This window comes from Tamandua tetradactyla, chromosome 4 (assembly GCF_023851605.1).
Source record: "Tamandua tetradactyla isolate mTamTet1 chromosome 4, mTamTet1.pri, whole genome shotgun sequence".
Taxonomy (NCBI): domain Eukaryota; kingdom Metazoa; phylum Chordata; class Mammalia; order Pilosa; family Myrmecophagidae; genus Tamandua; species Tamandua tetradactyla.
The window spans coordinates 23,779,040-23,799,907 of record NC_135330.1 but is presented as its reverse complement, the minus strand read 5'-3'; the positions used below and the strand labels follow the sequence as shown (position 1 = coordinate 23,799,907).

The window sequence follows — 20,868 nt, the reverse complement described above, 5'->3', positions numbered from 1 at the left end:
GAAGTAGATAATTCATTAGTAGCAAATATCTTGCCTTGTTAAAGCAGTACTTTGATATAGCAGATTTCATTATTATAAAAAGCTTCTAGTTATCAGTAAAAGTTTAGAGGAAATCTTTGTATTTTAAGTTTTGAATTAGAGTGAAAAACATACAATAACATTAATTTTAGGATTTTGACCTATATTTTTATTAATTTATAATTTATTTTTAAGTGGTAGTTACTATATAAATAGGATGAAAATATGTTAAATTATATTCAGTAGTTAAGATTATTTTATGATTGTCATAGAATATTTTTATTCTGTAGTATATTAAGTGTTAATGTTTCTTTACCCAAAGACTCCATTATTAGCAACATTTTTGGTTAAAGAGCTGGCCTCTGGGAAAGGCATGATATATGCCAACCATTTACTTGCTACAGAGTTTTGCAGTTTTCAATATCCAGTACATGTTTTGATAGAATTATACCTAAGTGTTTTTGGTTTTTTTTTTTGGAGTGATTGTAAATGACATTGTTTGATGTTCAGTGGTTTATTGCTAGCATATAGAAATACAGTTGATTTTTGTATACTGACCTTGTATCCTTTTTGAAATTCAAAAGTTGTCAAACTAAAAGAAAGTAATTGAAACAGTATTTAACAGAATAGGGTTTATAAACAGTCAGTAAATATTTATTATGCACTTGCTATATAATAAACAGTGGGCTAGATTCATGAAGGCATATTGACCTAAACTGGGCATTGCACTGAGATAAAACATAAGAAATTTTTAGGTTATAAATTTTAGGAATAACTTCCATAGATTACTGCTAAATGGAGTAAGTCACCTACCTTTTCTTCCTGCCTTTCTGACTGCTGCTTCTCAGATACCCCTTCCTTTTCTCTTATTATTAAACAGAGTTCTCCTCTCATTTTATACCCCTGCCCAAGTAATTGGATCCAGCCTGCAGCTTTAGTTTTCATCCATGTAGGATAATTCCTAAAATTATGCCTCCAGTCCAGACATTTCTTCTAAACTTTGAACATTTTCTAAGTTCCTTCTGAATATCTGCACTAGACTGTCACATGGGCAGTTTAAACTCAAATATCTAAAAGGAAAATTACTATTTTCCCTTTAAAGTTTTCTCCTACTCTAGTTTCCCTTTTTTAGTAAATCTTAACACCACCTCTCTCATCATTGCTCAGTACAGAACCTGGGAGTCATCCTCAGTTCCACCTCTCCCTTAGCCCTGACATCCAGTCAGTTCTCAAATCCCATTTTGAGTCTCCCTTCTTAATATATCTTGAATACATCCTTTTATCTGTATCCCCACTACCATAGCCTAGAATAATGGCTTCCCATTATTCTTCAAATGAAGCCCACAGTCCTCAATATGTATTTCAAAACCCTGCAAGATCTGGCTTTTACCCCCTTATTTCTCAACACTGTTTCTCTCACTGTAACTATGCCTGCCTTCTTTTAGTTCTTCAGAGGAATTATGTTCTTTCTGTCTTGCTACCCTTGCACAAGTTGTTTGTTTTGCTTGGTATGCCCTGCTTCCAAGCAATATTTTAATTCCTTAAATGAAGAGATTTTGTCTGAAATTTCTCTTGTATTCTCCACTGTATGTGGAAATTTATATTTAATAATGAACATATAATAGCCCATTAACCATTCATTCAGTTATTCAACAGTGAGAGCCTACCCAGTTTTGTGCATTGAGAAATGTAAATTATATTTTATTTCTAGCATATAATCTAAAATGATACCTTGTGGTAAAATGTTGCTTCTGGGTTTTTTTGTTTTATTTTTAAGTGAAATATGCTCTGTACTTTTTGCTAGTTAATGAAGATGCTATTTGAATGTTCAGATGAGCGAATTGACTTGGAACTCATTTCTTTCTGCATTAATCTTGCTGCTAACAAGAGGAATGTACAGCTTATCTGTGAAGGTTAGTGTCTTCGAGCTCCATAGGTAATCTTTTTTAGCATGTGGCAATTGGCATATAATGAAAACCAAATAATAAGGAATTAGGATATAAATCCCATTTTTAAATAGTTTCTTTATAATAGCTATACCTTAAAGGTTAGATAGTCTTAAAATATTATTACCTCATGAGTGGAGATATTTTGAACCATTGTGGGTTAGCCTTCATTGAAATTTTTGTTTTTAACTTTTTTACTGTATGATATAACATATATACAAAGCAAAGAAAGAAAAGAGCAGTAGTTTTCAAAGCACTCCTCAACAGGTAGTTACAGGACAGATCCCAAAATTTGGCATGGGCTACCATTCCATCATCTCAGATTTTCCTTCTAGCTGCTCTCTTCATTGAAATTTAATTTCTAAAAACATTTTCTAGTTGAAATAAACCTTTTATTTGCATAATTTATTGAAGAAGCAGTCTATTACAATGTAAGTTTTTTTTAAGACAGTATGATACAATTGTATCATATTGTCTTAATTAGGTTATTGTTTCTATATTACTTACTTGGTGAAATGGTTTGTCATACATTAGGAATTTTCAGTCTTCTCAGTAGTTTTTTCTTTTTAAAAATAGTATATGTTCATTATAAAAAGTGCAAAGAAACAGAAAAACATTAAATCTTTTCATCTACCATCCAGCAATAATCATGGGAATATTTTTAATAAAAATGGGGTTCTTCTCTCAATATATTTTAACTTGTGTTTTTTAAAAATTAATATTGTATCTTGAATACCATTCCATGTGATTAAATACTTTTGTAAGTTAATATCTGCAAAATAGTGCATTGTAAAGATTTGCTACAGTTTAAGCTGCTATATTGAATATTCATTTGTTTCTAATTATTTTCTGTCACAGAGGGCTGCCGTAATTATTCTTTTGTCTGAATCTTTACACATTTCCATTTTTTTATTCTTAAATAAATTCCTATAGTAGAATTTTTCTGTCAAAAAGTATTTACATTAAAAATATTTACAATTTAAAATGTGTGAATATTCCAGATGCAAAAGAGCACATACTGTATGATTCGTTTTATATGATGTTTTAGAACAGACAAAACTAATCTGTTATATTAAGAAGAAGAAGGTGGAAGAGTAGAGGAGGGGGTAAGGGGAAGAGGAAGAAGAATTATTGCAATTGGGGAATAGAATTGACTGAAAAGAGGCACAAGGGAACATTCTGGAGTGAACAGAAAGAATATCCCTATCTTGATATAGGTTATGTAAGAGCACACATTTGTCAAAAATGAATCAAATTGTACATTTAAGATTTATTTTTTCACTGTAGATAAGCTGTTTTGTTTTTGAAAACTGTAGAAAAAAAATTAAACTTAATTTTATTGGGCAAATTTTGTTTTCCTATATTAGGAAATGGGCTGAAGATGCTTATGAAGAGGGCTCTGAAGTTCAAAGATCCATTACTGATGAAAATGATTAGAAATATTTCCCAGCATGATGGACCAACTAAAAATTTATTTATTGTAGGTATAGTTTCTGGCTTACTATCTATTAAAATAGACTGAGAATTGAAGTTTTTAAGTGTTACATTTGGAAAGTAAACTCTGCTCACATGAAACTCTTAGCCTTTCTGTTATGAACTTTTTTTTTTTTGCAAAACCTGTTTTGTTTTATTTTTCTTATTAAGGAGAGTAGCAATGAGCTTTAATTAAAAGTTTTCAGAACAAATGCATTTGTCTGTTGTTTTTTTTAAATTTTGGAATAGTTCTAGATTTACAGAGAAGTTGTGAAGATAGTACAGAGAATCCTCACATACTCCACACCCAGTTTCCCTTCAATAACAACATGTTACATTACTATGGTACATTTGTCACAATTAATGAACCAATATTGATACATTATTATCTAAAGTCCATGCTTTATTCAGATTTTCTTTGTTTTTACCTAATGTACTTTTTCTGTTCCAGGATCCCATTCAGGATACCACATTACATTTAGCTGTCAGGTTTCCTTTGGCTCCTCTTGACTATGACCGTTTCTCAGGCTTCCTTGTTTTTGATGTCCTTGACATATGAACTTCTTTTTAAGTTTAGCTCCTAGAAGTCTCAACCCACATTTTAATGTTTTTTTGGGGTTTTTTTGCCCCCTACTTCTAACCTCCCTCCTAGTCTTTTGCTTTAAACCTTTTTATCAAAAGCTCACTTGGCAATTTAGCTAAAGATTATCAAAAGATAGTCAATGTTGATACTTATATTCTCTTTCTATATGTTAAATTATGAGATTAGTTCTTCTGCAGGAATCATATTTTAATTTCATATTAACATTCTGTTTTTGTTTTCAGGATTATGTTGGTGACCTTGCAGCCCAGATCTCTAATGATGAAGATGAGGAGTTTGTGATAGAATGTTTGGGAACACTTGCGAATCTGACCATCCCAGACTTAGACTGGGAATTGGTTCTTAAAGAGTACAAGTTGGTTCCATACCTCAAGGATAAACTAAAACCAGGTCTGTGCTAAATATTTCACTTTTACATAATCACAAAGTTATTTCTTTTTTCTGTGTATGAGGCTGCTAGAGCTGTATTTTGTAACTATTGTTATATTAGGTAGCGCTTTTTTCCCAAAGCACTACATTTGGCTGTTCTAGAAGAACGGTCACTGGGTCTTCCCTTACGTGTATGTTGTATTTTCCCTAACAGTATGCTTTCTTTCTTAATAGTTTTCCTTGCTTATCCTGCCTTATTTGTTACAGTTGTTGTTTATTCTGCCTTTTAAAACAAATTGCCAAATACCATCCCCTTCTACACACATACAGTCCTTTGAGGCATTCAGTTGTGTCTCCTATTCTCATTGTCTACATTTTCATTCAGTTGTATTTTCAGACTTATTTCCACTTTTCTTACTCCCTCCAACCCTCACCACCACCACCACTGGCATCAGTGAACAAGAACATTTGAAAAAAATCACATTTACAAGTATGTCACAGATTCACAGAAACTGACTTAATAGCTTTCAGTATCTTTTCTGTGCATTGAAATTTTGATGATATGTAAGGATCTGGATTAGGATATTTCAGTGAAAACTTTCCTGTGATTTTACTTACCTAGGTGCTGCAGAAGATGACCTTGTTTTAGAAGTGGTTATAATGATTGGAACTGTATCTATGGATGACTCTTGTGCTGCATTATTAGCCAAATCTGGGATAATCCCTGCACTCATTGAACTGCTAAATGGTAAATTATAATTTATCTTGATTTACTTTCATGCTAATGTCTGAACAGGTTATTAGTTTAAAATTCTAAATATACAATGCAGAGCTGCAATCATGAAGTAGTTTTATCCTGTTACATTGATTAATAGCAGCTTAAATTATATGGTTAAGAAAAATGAATTAAATATATCTCCTAATGGAATTGGATAGAATAATATCAGAACTTTAACTTGCAAAGTTAAGAATGTTATTATAAAACAATTGAGAACCAATTTTACAGATACTGCCCTTCTTCCCCCAGCCTGAACAGCTAAGATTCTGTCATTTCTTCTCTGTATTGAGCTTTATGATGGTTGAATTGGACATCTTACCTTATGAAAACCCTTCTTTTTACATCTTGATTTCTAGGCAGAAAATTTCATTCAGAAGCTGACATTAAACATTATGTACCCTTAGATCCAGATAGTATTGGCCACTGAACCTTCTGCCATGATAAAAATGTTCTTAATCTGCTCTGTACAACACATGACCCTTAAGCCCTTGAAATACACTGCTGTGATTGAGCACCTCAATTTTTTATTCAATTTAATTTTAATGTAATTAATCACATTGGCTTATGGCTACAGTATTGGACAGTACAAATCTTACCCTTATATTGATCTTCTGGGGCCAGGGCTTATTGTTCTCTATATCACATACAACATTTACTGATTCTTATGTCATCCTATCAAGGCCAAGTTCTCTGGTATCTTATAAATTAAAAGTAGCTAATACTGTAGAAGTAAATATGCTAATATGAGAAGCCTAAAAATGATAAGGAAATACGCTAACCTTGGGTCTTCCTATACTGATATGATATATAAGCATGTGGTACTGTTTTTAGTAAACTTTTATGAAGTTTAACTTTCATAAATAAAATTATGCAAGTTATAAGTACATAATTCATTGAATTTTAAAAGTGAGTGTAACTCCTATATTTTGGAGCAGCTAGAAGGAAAAATATGAGAGGATCGTATGGTAGCCTATGACAAACTCTGGGATCTGTCCTGTAACCACTCATTGAAGAGTGCTTTGAAAAATATTGCTTTTTTATTTCTTTGTTTAGTATATATGTTATACTATACAATAAAAAAAAGTTAAAATGAAAAAACCTTAAAAAAATTGGCACATTCATGGTATTATGGTATTAAAAAACATATAAGGAAACAGAATGTAGCTAGCACCCTAGATGTTGTTTTTCTGCTTACTCTCAGTCTTTATTGCTTCCTCCAAAGTGATTTCTGTCCTTTATCACCCATAGATTTTTTTTGCTTTGTTTTGAATTTTATATAAATAGAATCTAGTTCCTTTTGCCTACATTAATTATATTTATGATTCTTCTATGTTGTTATATACTGCAGTAGTTTGCTGATTTCTATTGCTATATGTAGTATTACACTGTATAAATATACCACAATTTATCCCTTTTTTTTTTTGAGGAGAGAGCTATTAAAATGTTTCTGTGAACGTTCTTAAACCTTTCATTGATGAACATATCTACTCATTTCTGTTAGATGTAGACCTAGGAATGGAATTGCATATGTTTAACTTTAATAAATAAATGCCAAGATATTTTCCAAAGTGGCTAGACCAGATTTCAGTCCCACCATCAGTGTAGTAGAGTTCTAGTTGTTCTATATCACCACCAACACTAGGCATTGTTGGACGTTTAATTATAGCCTTTACAGTTGTATCTCATTGTGGTTTTAATTTGTACTTTTTAATAACTAATAAAGTTGAGTACTTCTTTGTTACATCTAATAAAGTGAAATTCCTTTTTAGTTACATCTAATAAAGTGAAGTGCCTTTTTAAGTCTTTTACCTATTAATTTTTCTCTATTAATTTTCATTGTTGATCTGAAAGTTTTTTTTAACATAATGCATTTTAAAAGGTCATCTAAATATAACCTCCACATTTGAAGTATCCCTTCCCAAAATTGTGGTATCTATATATTTACTTTGGCACACTTTTATCACAGCCAAGACATTTCAGATTAGAAATAATGAAAAGAAAGACAGACTAAGTAGTTGAGAAGTGAAGGTGAAAACAGTTTAGGCAGAGTAGAAATGAAGATATGGGGAGTTAAAGAAAGTTGCTACAGAAAGTTGGCGCTTTATGACCTGTGTTCTATCTGGAATTGTCCCACATCCATTATGTGTGAGAGAGCTGAGATATAAATAAAGAGCTAACAGAGCTAACTCAGAGTGCTTTACTAAGTTTTGATGTTCTCTGACATGAAGTTATCACAGACAGAGGCTATATATGCTTTATTAGAAAATATTTGGATTTTGGGGATTAAAACTCTTGGGTTAAAAGATAGAACACTGTATAGACTGAGAGGATGAAGATTTTCAACCAAATAGTCTAAGAGAATGGAACTTCAGCAGATTAATGAGAGAAGTCATTTGGGCAGATTGGAATTTAAGGGGCCCATGATTTATTTCACACAGTTGGATACTCTACTGGCATGTAAATCGGTTTCTAATGAATATCATCAAACAGTTGCCAATAATTGATAGTAAACTATACTATTTTTAAACCACATTTCATACCACATACCTAAAGATTAGATTTCTATAAGTACTTTGCTTTTGTCATTGCATATTAATCAGTGGATGTCAACTATTCTGTTATATTATTCTTTGTATGTTATTAAACATTTATTAATTAGCCTGTATGATTATGTAACATTCTTTTTTGTTATTATAATTGAAGTTGAAACTAAATCCTTTATTTCTTGCCAATAGGTAGAGTTTAATTATTTAACTTTATTCAACAAAGGTTTTAAAATACCTTTTTATAGGGCGGGCAATGGTGGCTCAGTGGCAAAGTTCTCGCCTGCCATGTCAGAGACCCCCGGGTTCGATTCCCATTGCCTGCCCATGTTAAAAAAAAAAAAAAAAAGTACCTTTTTATAATTGTCAAATTTCTAGCAAAAACTTAATTTTGAATATGTGATCTTTTATAGGAACTGTTTTCTCATGGGAAATCAACATTATAGAGACAAAATAGAACTATATTTGTGTCAAAAACTATAGTTATGCTTCCTCTTCCTATATGCGGCCTCAAGTGATCTCTGAAAATCATTTGCTATTCACTTGACCCAGAAAACCCTACAAAATTGTACAAATCAAAAGGTTCAACTTTTCATGTTCACTTTAAGAACACCCAAGAAACGGCTCAGGCCATCAAGGGTATGCATATTCAAAAAGCCACCAAGAATCTGAAAGATGTCATTTTACAGAAGCAATGTGTTCCATTCTGTCCTTACAGGGGTAGTGTTGGTAGGTGTGCCCAGACCAAACAGTGGGGCTGGATGCAAAGTCGGTGGCCCAAAAAGAATGCTGAATTTTTGTTGCACATGCTTAAAAATGCAGAGAATAATGCTGAACTTAAGGGTTCAGTTGTAGATTCTCTGGTCATTTAGCACATCCAGATGAACAAAGTCCCTAAATGTACTGCAGAACTTACAGAGCTCATGGTCAGATTAACCCATACATGAGTCCCCCTTGCTCCACTGAAGTGATCCTTACTGAATAAAAAACAAATTATTCCTAAGCCAGAAGAGAAGGTTGCACAGAAGAAAAAGATAACCAACCCAGAAGAAACTGAAAGACTTATGGTTTGGGAATAAATTCATCTTAAAATAAATGCAAATTAAAGTTTGAAAAAAAAAATCTATAGTTATAATGAACCAAAAAAAGTAATGGTAAATATGTTGTCATTTCACATTAGGGGGTAAAGGAATTAATTTAATCAATTTCTCCATACTAGGTTACAAAATATACTGAAAAAAATACACAGAGGCACTGTTACTATTCTCTTAAACTAGTCTTATCCCTTAGTCCTTCCTAGATACAATCTGATTTTTTGAGATGAACTATATTATATTAGGTAATCTGGTTTAGAGGTAGTGTAATTTCTCTTTTTCAGAATCTTCATTTTTTCATTCTTGTACTTCAAAATGATTTAACATATTTAGTTTAACTATAACAAAATTTCTTCTGAAACTTCTGAAAATAATATTATTATAAAATTTCCTCATTGATCATTATCCTGGACACCCAGGATGTAGATGATAGATATCACCCCATATATTTTAAATAATGTAAACTAGTTGTCCTTTACCTTCCTTCTTGTCACTTTCAGTTTTTCTCATTCTTACTATTTCCCTCACAGGTTTTCAATTTTGGATCTAAATATAGTATTCTCTTCTTGAAGTTTTTTTTTTTCCTTTCAGCACAACAAGAAGATGATGAATTTGTGTGTCAGATAATTTACGTCTTCTACCAGATGGTTTTCCACCAAGCCACAAGAGATGTCATAATCAAGGAAACACGTATCCTTTCAGTATTCATAATAGATAATGATATGTCACATATTCAGAAAAGATTAATCTTTGTTTTTTTGTTTCATGCAAATGCTCAAATAATGTAGAAAACATCTAACTTTGAAGTAATTTTGGAGAACAAATAATTTTCCAAAGAAAATTGACCCCAAATCAATATATAAGTAAAATATAATGGAAACAATTTTTTTTTAACTTTTCAGGCTGTGATTCCTAAGAAATTTAACAAACCTATCAGAATTTCCTTCTCCAATAATATATTTAAATATCAGAGGTTCCTAGAACTATTCTTAGTCCTTTTCTAATCTTACCTTATTCAGTCCACATGGGAAAGCACATCTTGTCCTATGACTTCAGCTGCCACATATATGTTAAGTTTTTAGTATCTTAAAAAAATCTTTTTCTTGAGCTCCAGGCATTTGTTGCTTACTACCTACCACCTGGATGTCCTCCATCTATGCAAAGGGGCATAACATGGTATAGCCTAAAGAGCATTATAATCAAATAGTTCTATTTTTTAATTTTCTTTGCTACTTATTAGGTTACAGTCTTGGATCAGTTACTTAGCATCCTTGAGCACAAATTTTCACACCTATAAAATGGCCATAATATTAAAATAAAAGAAGACTTCCTTCCTTATAAAATTTTTATAATGGATTTAAAATACCTATAATAGTTCCCAAAATGTAGAGGTACTCATTAAATGGTAATTTGTCATTACTGCATCCAAAAGGGAACTCAGTTTTGCCAACATCCTTTCCTACAAAAACAAAACAAAACTGTTCTGCCTATTCCTTGCAGATGGTAACCATACAGTCTCTTAGAGTTGAAAATTTTAGTGTCTGCTCTCTTTCACAACTTGGAATTAATTACTCATTATTCTGGAAACATTAATCAAGGGCTGAACATTTGACAGATATTGTTTAAGTGCTGAGTGTATAAGAAAGTTTGTCCCTGCTCTCAAAGAGTTTATAGTCTAATAAGAGAGAGGGCAAATAAAAAATATAAAATTATAATCCAGTGTGATTGGCATTAAAAAGGTTTGTGTGCATAGGGTACACAAGAGGTTGTATAACTAAACCTTGGAATACTTCTCATTATTTATCAGTCATGACCTGCCTAATCATAATTGGCCTTTTCTTGTGCCTTGTCAACCTCAATTGCATTCCTCCTCTTTGTCTTTAACCTGACAGTCAGGCTCCTCAAAGACCACTTTCTTTCCCATTTTTCAGTTAATCCTTTCTAGTCCTGTTTACCCCTGCCATAGAGCTAATTTCTTTATTTTCACCTCTAATAAAGTACTTAAAATTATCCTTTTAAATGCCTTTCTCTCCCAAAAGATTTTCAGCTCCTCAAGCTCAAGAACTGACTTTGTTTACTCATCTTTTTCTGTAATTTACCATAGCACTTGGCACAGAGGTGTGCTTATTTGGTTAGTAAATTAATGTATCTAAATGGTGAATGCCCTTTTTAAAGTAATACCTTAGGAGAACTTTTGTTGTGGTGGATGTTTGAATGAGGCCGCCATTTCTTAAAACATTTTGAAACTCCTTTGGTGTTCATTGCATTCATAGTCAGTGACACATTCTTTGTATCATCTTTGGAGGAAAATTGCTTTACTTCAAAGGGAAAATTTAATTTCTGGAGCCATATAAAATCTGAAACAAGTCTGATGGATAGTACGTGATTAGAGAAATATTCATTTTAATATAGGCTATCAAAATGGAAATACTGTTATTCCATTATGGCTATATTATAGAAATCTCCTTTTATCATAAAGTAATAATTTTCAAATGTGTTATAAACTGACTGTCCCAGGGAGATGAATACCAAATACAGTTTTGGAATGTTAGCATCATTGGAATAAATGAACTTTTCCCTAGCTATGTGCTATGGAACATATTTCTTCCATATTAATAGTTGCTTAATGAAAAAAAAGTTCTATAGTAAATGAATTTGGAAAACACTGAGTTAAAGTTAAACAGTTTTTATTATTATTATTACTAGAAGGTCTTCTTTGACCATTTAATATGCTTTCCAGGGTTAAGAGTCTCTGAAAGGATATTTTCTGTATAGAATATGTAATATATCACTACAGAAGCCACTATAAGAAACACATTAGAAAACACTGAGCTGAAAGTGTAGCTTTCCTAGGTAATTACTTAAAAGACAACTCTTATTTACACATCATCTCATGCAGTTTTTTGTGAGGATGAAAGAAAAATGAAATATTTAAAATACCAAGTGCCTGGCACATGATACATAGTTAATAATGTTATAAGAGTTACTGCATCTGCTGTGGTATGTTTGTTAAAAAATGTACTCTCAATACCTTATTATCAAAGCTCACAGTATTCAGAGGCCCTCTATTGGATTTTTCTTCTCAGTATAACTTTCTTTTCATTTCTTTAAAGTTTGATTTTTTTAATACCATTGAGTCTTGAAACCAGTATTTTAAAATACTTATTCTAGGGTGCACAGATGTTTCAGTGGTAGAATGCTTGCCTTCCATGTGGGAGACCCAGGTTCAATTCCCAGACCAAGCACCCCCCAAAATAAAATACTTATTCTAAAAATATCTTATTTTGATAATGATGGGAATGTGAGATAAAGGATCTGCTAATAGATGTGTCATATAATACTACTTAGATCTGGTGCTGTTCATCCATATCTAGGGCCTATATCAAAATTGCCAGAGTGATTTTGCCAAAATTCCAAATTCAGAAATGTTTTGATATTCAAAAACCAGGATTTTTATTGCTGTCAATGTCATTTAAGTTTGTCATGTTACAACCTTTGACATAATTTTAAATTATTAAAATATTTCATTTTCCCATAATTTTAAGCATTTTATTGTGATTGTTCTCAGGAGATTAATATTATAAGACATTTAAATAAAGCATTTATTAAGCAAGAATTTTTTCCTTTTCCCATTTTTTTAAATCAGAAAATTTGCTCATCTTTTTATATAATTTCAAACAATGAAAGAAATTTGACAGTTTAGATGGCAATGTAGGCTTATAGGTAAATAAATTATTTATATTAAGGTATTTGAAATTTTAAAATGGTTCTCAGTACAACTCAGTCATATAGGAATCCAGAATTTAAAATTGAGAACCAGTGCTGGGAGGGCCATGGTGACTCAGAGCAGAGTTCTTGCCTGCCATGCCAGAAATCTGGGGTTGATTCCCGGTGCCTGCCATGTAAAAAAAAAAAAAAGAGAAAGAGAACCAGTGCTATTGTGATAATTAATTTTTATATAATCCCAACAATGACAGTATGGGAAATAAAAATAACTCCCACTTGTCTAGATCCTTTTAGAGTCCTCCTGAAAAATTCTCAGATGTTCCTAAGAATTTTATTTTCATTTTATAATCACAAATACCATGTAAAGAAGGCAGGACAGGCCTCATTTATTTATTCATTAAACAAAACTTTATTGAGTACCTGTTAAGTTCTTGAAGCTAGGGATACAATGATGAACAAGATAGTCCATGCCATAATGAAACTTACATTTCAGTGTAGGAGTGAGGCAATAAACACCAATTCTTTACAGATTTTTTTAAATTGAGTTTCAGAACATATATTATTTATACTCTTTTTTTCTTTATATATCTCTTTTTCCCATAAAATAGTGACATTGACACTGGTATGGGGTTAAGTCCTGCCTTTACCACTTACTAGTGACAAAACTATTGATGAAATTCTTTTGGCATTATATATATGCTACGAAGAATAATTTTTTTACTTGCACACGTGTGCTAGAGTTTCTTGGTGGAAACTTGTGACCTGTTTAAAATGCCAGTTCAACTAATTCTAAATTGAAAGTATTGAAGGTAATAACTTTTTCTGCACAGTCTTAGATTTCATTGAAGTTTCCTTATTGTTTGAGGTTTCTTTGTTCTCCTCTTTCCCCCTACTTATTTGTCATTTTTATATTCCATTCCTTTTGGAAGTTACATTCAAATTTCAACATGCATTCATACCAAGTTCTAAGTTAAGGAGTCTATCTATACTTCTACTTCCAATTTCCATGTTAGTGCTTTCTAATGTATCTAGTATAATAATTTCACCTCATTTTAATAAAATTTTTACAGTATACCAAATTATTATTTTTAATATTGCTTTAAAAAAATCAATGCTTATTTAAGATTTATAATACGTTAACCAGTTTCCTCATTTATTTCCTTTTTTTGATTTCTGTTCATCTTCTTGAGTTGATTTCTTCCTTAATAAAGTGCATTCTTTTGTACTACTTAGTGACTATCTATGAATAATAATATCTACCTTTATCTGAAAATAACTAGTTTGCCCTCTTTAATAATAATTTATAAAATTTTTAGAATTCTAGGTTAACAGTTGGTATTTTTCCACTGTCTTCTGGCCTGCATTGCTACTAATGAGGAGTTTGTAATTACTCTAGATATTCTTATCTGTCATAAAGTCTAATGACAGTTTAATTTTCTTTCCCTTTTAAATGACTTGGTCTTTTTGTTAGGATAACCAAAGGAATTTTTCTTTAAGGTCAAGTAGTTTTACTAGAATTTGACTTGGTGTAAGTTGTCTTGGGTTGATTTTTCCAAGTATCTAAGTGTGTTCTTTGGGTATGTAGTTTTAAGGTTTGTGTTTTTTAATTCCAGGAAAGTTTTCTTAAATAGTAGATTCCACTGTTAGTCCTGTTCAATTGCTTTGGTTGTCTTCTATGGAATTTCTATTATGTTGGGTCTTCTTAGCTATCTTTAATATCAATTATTTTCTCATCTCTTTAACTCTTCAATTATTTTTTTATTTTAATTTTTATTTCCTTTTTGGCTTCCGTTTCTCTTAAAGTTTTATATGCTGTGTTTACTTAATCTTGATTACTTTAACTTTAGTCTTTATATATCTGAAAAGATTTTTAGCTTTCATTTTAAATTATTTCCTGAATCTTTTATTTCTCTGGGTTTTTCTAATTCTGGCTTATGTTGTTCTTTTATATCATAATGTTTTCTTAAATTATTTCATCTCTTTATGAAATATTAGGTTGCAATTTTCATCTTTTATGTAAAATCTCTTTTTACCATGTTTTCTGTTTTTTTCTTATAAAAACCTTTTATGAGATTTTACTGTGATTCATTTCTATTGCTAATTGTTGTGTTTAGTTTCCATAAACTTTAGGAGTATAGGATGAACCAAAAAAGTTTTATAACTTCACAGCTCTAGAGCTCCTTTTCTATTATTTTTATGTTTCCATAATATGGCCTTATAACTTCTGAGATCTACTGGTTCAGTTTTCCTTACCCATTTTTATTTAGATTTTCCCTTATGCCTCTACTATCCCTGGTTTTTTAACAAATGAAATGTTAACTGTTTCTGGTTATCTGTATTAATGATCTTACTTTTAAATTTGAACTTGAATTTTAAGCTTAGCGTTAGAATTTAGAGAAATGCAGAATTTTCATTAAAATATGATTGAATATCCTCACTCTCAAAAGCAGTTTGTATCTTTAATCAATTTCATTCAGAGGCTCCAGCATACCTTATAGATCTGATGCATGATAAGAACAATGAAATCCGAAAGGTCTGTGATAATACTTTAGATATTATAGCGGTAAGTAATTATTCTTTGTATACAAAGTATAATACGCTTCATTTGGGGAGGAAAAGAAAGGACATTGTAAACCTATTTTTAACTATATATTCAGTGTAAATACAGAATTTATTTTTGGTTAGTTCATGAAATATGATGATACTCGTATAGACTTAAACATAATTAAGGCCTTTGGCTTTCAACTTTTAAGTATAGGTTCCTACCTTAAAGAAGTTCTATACATATTTAGAGTTTTAGGTCTGGTCGGTCTCCATATCATCTCAGAATCACTTGTATTTCACATAAAAGCAGGGAGTTTGATGACAGTTTCTACCAAAACTCTTACAAAATCAACTTTACGGTTTAATTTCTTTAAATAAATCATATCTTGGGGCAACCATTTTTTCAGTTATTTGATAACTTTTGTTATATAAATGTAATGGTTTTGTTAGTTGCTTTGGATTGATGGAACACACAAAAATTTCAACTTTTTTGTGACTGTAGAGATTCGTAAAGAATTCATGACTGGAGGTATATTATCTGAGTCCTGGGTTAGAAATTCACTGACCCCACAGACTCTTCTTCAGAAATCAGGCTCCCCACGACTCTTCTGCCTGGTCAGGCCTTGCATCAGGGATGCTCCAGATACTAGATTATTTTGAATTTTTTTTCAGTTATGCAATATACTGGTACTTATGCTTTCTTACTTTATTGGAACTGGATTTTACTTTTTTACTTTGGCTTACCCTATAAAAAAGTTTCATGAATATAACCTATTTAGTCGATTTAAAAGTTTAACTTAAGCTTTTTAAACAAATCAGAATAGCATTTTAAATAATGTTAACAGCTTCACTGGAAATCTTTTTTTCTACTAGTAATTTCAGTATGAAATTGATTACCATTAAGAGCTGCTCAAGTTTTCTATAAGAGCTGCTCAAGTTTTCTTAGCGCAGCTTTCCACATTTTATTTCAGAAATTCATCTTAATGGTATCATCTGCTTTTGGGATTTGCGTACATATCTCATGATTGGTTAAGAACTAAATGGATACATTGAGATTTTAGCTTTGATCTCTAAATCTAAGATCACAGATTTATATTTGATATAAATATTAGATAAATAAAAACATATCTATAAATCTAAGATCAAATATTTAATATGTAAAGTGTCTTCATTGTAAATATGTAAAAAGAGACACTTTACATATTAAATATTTTTCCTACCATAATGTCTCATACCTACAGACCCCATGTCACAGGGCTCATGAGTACAGAAGATTTATCACTTGTAGAGAATAATCTCATCGTTCATGTACTATTTTCTAGTAGATCACTAATGTTATTGTTACATATAAAGTATATGGTATAAGAATAAGGAACTTTAAAGTACTATATGTGATTATCTTACCTTGGGTAGTGAGAAAGGAAAGAGATGTCAGTCAATTATGAATTGCCTTCAGCATACTTTTTTTTTTTTTTTTTTATTAACGGAAAGAAAAAAAAAAAAGAAATTAACACAACATTTAGAAATCATACCATTCTACATATGCACTCAGTAATTCTTAACATCATCACATAGATGCATGATCATTGTTTCTTAGTACATTTGCATCGGTTTAGAGGAACTAGCAAGACAACAGAAAAAAATATAAAATGTTAATATAAAGAAAAGAAATAAAAGTAGTAGTAATAGTAAAAAACAACAACAACAAACAAACCAACAAGCAAACAAAAACAAAAAAAACCCTATAGCTCAGATGCAGCTTCATTCAGTATTTTAACATGATTACTTTACAATTAGGTGTTATTGTGCTGTCCATTTTTGAGTTTTTGTATCTAGTCCTGTTGGACAGTCTGTATCCCTTCAGCTTCAATTACCCATTGTCTTACCCTGTTTCTAACTCCTGCTGAACTCTGTTACCAATGACATATTTCAAGTTTATTCTCGAATGTCCGTTCACATCAGTGGGACCATACAGTATTTGTCCTTTAGTTTTTGGCTGGATTCACTCAGCATAATATTCTCTAGGTCCATCCATGTTATTACATGGTTCATAAGTTTATCTTGTCTTAAAGCTGCATAATATTCCATCGTATGTATATACCACAGTTTGTTTAGCCACTCTTCTGTTGATGGAGATTTTGGCTGTTTCCATCTCTTTGCAATTGTAAATAACGCTGCTATAAACATTGGTGTGCAAATGTCCGTTTGTGTCTTTGCCCTTAAGTCCTTTGAGTAGATACCTAGCAATGGTATTGCTGGGTCGTATGGCAATTCTATATTCAGCTTTTTGAGGAACTGCCAAACTGCCTTCCACAGTGGTTGCACCCTTTGACATTCCCACCAACAGTGGATAAGTGTGCCTCTTTCTCCGCATCCTCTCCAGCACTTGTCATTTTCTGTTTTGTTGATAATGGCCATTCTGGTGGGTGTGAGATGATATCTCATTGTGGTTTTGATTTGCATTTCTCTAATGGCCAGGGACATTGAGCATCTCTTCATGTGCCTCTTGGCCATCCGTATTTCTTCTTCTGGTAGGTGTCTGTTTAAGTCTTTTTCCCATTTTGTAATTGGGTTGGCTGTCTTTTTGTTGTTGAGTTGAATAATCTCTTTATAAATTCTGGATACTAGACCTTTATCTGATATGTCGTTTCCAAATATTTTCTCCCATTGTGTAGGCTGTCTTCCTACTTTCTTGATGAAGTTCTCTGATGCACAAAAGTGTTTAATTTTGAGGAGCTCCCATTTATTTATTTCCTTCTTCAGTGTTCTTGCTTTAGGTTTAAGGTCCATAAAACCACCTCCAGTTGTAAGATCCATAAGTTATCTCCCAACATTTTCCTCTAACTGTTTTACGGTCTTAGACCTAATGTTTAGATCTTTGATCCATTTTGAGTTAACTTTTGTATAGGGTATGAGATACGGGTCCTCTTTCATTCTTTTGCATATGGATATGCAGTTCTCTAGGCACCATTTATTGAAGAGACTGTTCTGTCCCAGGTGAGTTGGCTTGACTGCCTTATCAAAGATCAGATGTCCATAGATGAGAGGGTCTATATCTGAGCACTCTATTCGATTCCATTGGTCGATATATTATCTTTATGCCAATACCATGCTGTTTTGAGCACTGTGGCTTCATAATATGCCTTAAAGTCAGGCAGCGCGAGACCTCCAGCTTCGTTTTTTTTCCTCAAGATGCTTTTAGCAATTCGGGGTACCCTGCCCTTCCAGATAAATTTGCTTATTGGTTTTTCTATTTCTGAAAAATAAGTTGTTGGGATTTTGATTGGTATTGCATTGAATCTGTAAATCAATTTAGGTAGGATTGACATCTTAACTATATTTAGTCTTCCAATCCATGAACACGGTATGCCCTTCCATCTATTTAGGTCTTCTGTGATTTCTTTTAACAGTTTTTTGTAGTTTTCTTTATATAGGTTTTTTGTCTCTTTGGTTAAATTTATTCCTAGGTATTTTATTCTTTTAGTTGCAATTGTAAATGGGATTCGTTTCTTGATTTCCGCCTCAGCTTGTTCATTACTAGTGTATAGAAAAGCTACAGATTTTTGAATGTTGATCTTGTAGCCTGCTACTTTGCTGTACTCATTTATTAGCTCTAGTAATTTTGTTGTGGATTTTTCTGGGTTTTCTACATATAGTATCATATCGTCTGCAAACAGTGATAGTTTTACTTCTTCCTTTCCAATTTTGATGCCTTGTATTTCTTTTTCTTGCCTAATTGCTCTGGCTAGAACTTCCAACACAATGTTGAATAATAGTGGTGATAGTGGACATCCTTGTCTTGTTCCTGATCTTAGGGGGAAAGTTTTCAATTTTTCCCCATTGAGGATGATATTAGCTGTGGGTTTTTCATATATTCCCTCTATCATTTTAAGGAAGTTCCCTTGTATTCCTATCTTTTGAAGTGTTTTCAGCAGGAAAGGATGTTGAATCTTGTCAAATGCCTTCTCTGCATCAATTGAGATGATCATGTGATTTTTCTGCTTTGATTTGTTGATATGGTGTATTACATTAATTGATTTTCTTATGTTGAACCATCCTTGCATACCTGGGATGAATCCTACTTGGTCATGATGTATAATTCTTTTAATGTGTTGTTGGATACGATTTGCTAGAATTTTATTGAGGATTTTTGCATCTGTATTCATTAGAGAGATTGGTCTGTAGTTTTCTTTTTTTGTAATATCTTTGCCTGGTTTTGGTATGAGGGTGATGTTGGCTTCATAGAATGAATTAGGTAGTTTTCCCTCCACTTCGATTATGTTGAAGAGTTTGAGGAGAGTAGGTACTAATTCTTTCTGGAATGTTTGATAGAATTCACATGTGAAGCCGTCTGGTCCTGGAGTTTTCTTTTTAGGGAGCTTTTGAATAACTAATTCAGTCTCTTTACTTGTGATTGGTTTGTTGAGGTCGTCTATTTCTTCTTGAGTCAAAGTTGGTTGTTCATGTCTTTCCAGGAACCTGTCCATTTCTTCTAAATTGTTGTATTTATTAGCGTAAAGTTGTTCATAGTATCCTGTTATTACCTCCTTTATTTCTGTGAGGTCAGTAGTTATGTCTCCTCTTTCATTTCTAATCTTATTTATTTGCATCCTCTCTCTTCTTCTTTTTGTCAATCTTGCTAAGGGCCCATCAATCTTGTTGATTTTCTCATAGAACCAACTTCTGGTCTTATTGATTTTCTCTATTGTTTTCATGTTTTCAATTTCATTTATTTGTGCTCTAATCTTTGTTATTTCTTTCCTTTTGCTTGCTTTGGGATTAGTTTGCTGTTCTTTCTCCAGTTCTTCCAAGTGGACAGTTAATTCCTGCATTTTTGCCTTTTCTTCTTTTCTGATAAAGGCATTTAGGGCAATAAATTTCCCTCTTAACACTGCCTTTGCTGCGTCCCATAAGTTTTGATATGTTGTGTCTTCATTTTCATTTGCCTCTAGGTATTTACTAATTTCTCTTGCAATTTCTTCTTTGACCCACTTGTTGTTTAAGAGTGTGTTGTTGAGCCTCCATGTATTTATGAATTTTCTGGCACTCCGCCTATTATTGATTTCCAACTTCATTCCTTTATGATCCGAGAAAGTGTTGTGTATGATTTCAATGTTTTTAAATTTGTTAAGACTTGCTTTGTGACCCAGCATATGGTCTATCTTTGAGAATGATCCATGAGCACTTGAAAAAAAGGTGTATCCTGCTGTTGTGGGATGTAATGTCCTATAAATGTCTGTTAAGTCAAGTTCATTTATAGTAATATTCAGGTTCTCTATTTCTTTATTGATCCTCTGTGTAGATGTTCTGTCCATTGATGAGAGTGGTGAATTGAAGTCTCCAACTATTATGGTATATGTGTCTATTTCCCTCTTCAGTGTTTGCAGTGTATTCCTCACGTATTTTGGGGCATTCTGGTTCGGTGCGTAAATATTTATGATTGTTATGTCTTCTTGCTTAATTGTTCCTTTTAATAGTATATAGTGTCCTTCTTTGTCTCTTTTAACTGTTTTACATTTGAAGTCTAATTTGTTGGATATTAGTATAGCCACTCCTGCTCTTTTCTGGTTGTTGTTTGCATGAAATATCTTTTCCCAACCTTTCACTTTCAACCTATATTTATCTTTGGGTCTAAGATGTGTTTCCTGTAGACAGCATATAGAAGGATCCTGTTTTTTAATCCATTCTGCCAGTCTATGTCTTTTAATTGGGGAATTCAGTCCATTGACATTTAGAGTTATTACTGTTTGGATAATATTTTCCTCTACCATTTTGC

The 20,868-nt window shown here is 32.1% G+C and overlaps 1 protein-coding gene across 8 annotated transcripts in view; it reads left to right on the top strand.

Annotated features, from left to right (window-relative positions):
* Window positions 1–20,868, top strand: part of KIFAP3 (kinesin associated protein 3) — a 219,611-nt gene that overhangs the window by 146,173 nt on the left and 52,570 nt on the right. For all 8 annotated transcript variants that reach the window (XR_013174069.1, XM_077156924.1, XM_077156923.1 and 5 more), the window contains 6 exons: window positions 1,823–1,931; window positions 3,332–3,444; window positions 4,263–4,428; window positions 5,030–5,155; window positions 9,414–9,512; window positions 15,026–15,111. Coding sequence is in view for 7 of the 8 variants with exons in the window: in XM_077156924.1 (XP_077013039.1) it covers window positions 1,823–1,931; window positions 3,332–3,444; window positions 4,263–4,428; window positions 5,030–5,155; window positions 9,414–9,512; window positions 15,026–15,111 (699 nt within the window). In the remaining variant the exon portion in view is untranslated. The remainder of the gene's footprint in view (window positions 1–1,822; window positions 1,932–3,331; window positions 3,445–4,262; window positions 4,429–5,029; window positions 5,156–9,413; window positions 9,513–15,025; window positions 15,112–20,868) is intronic.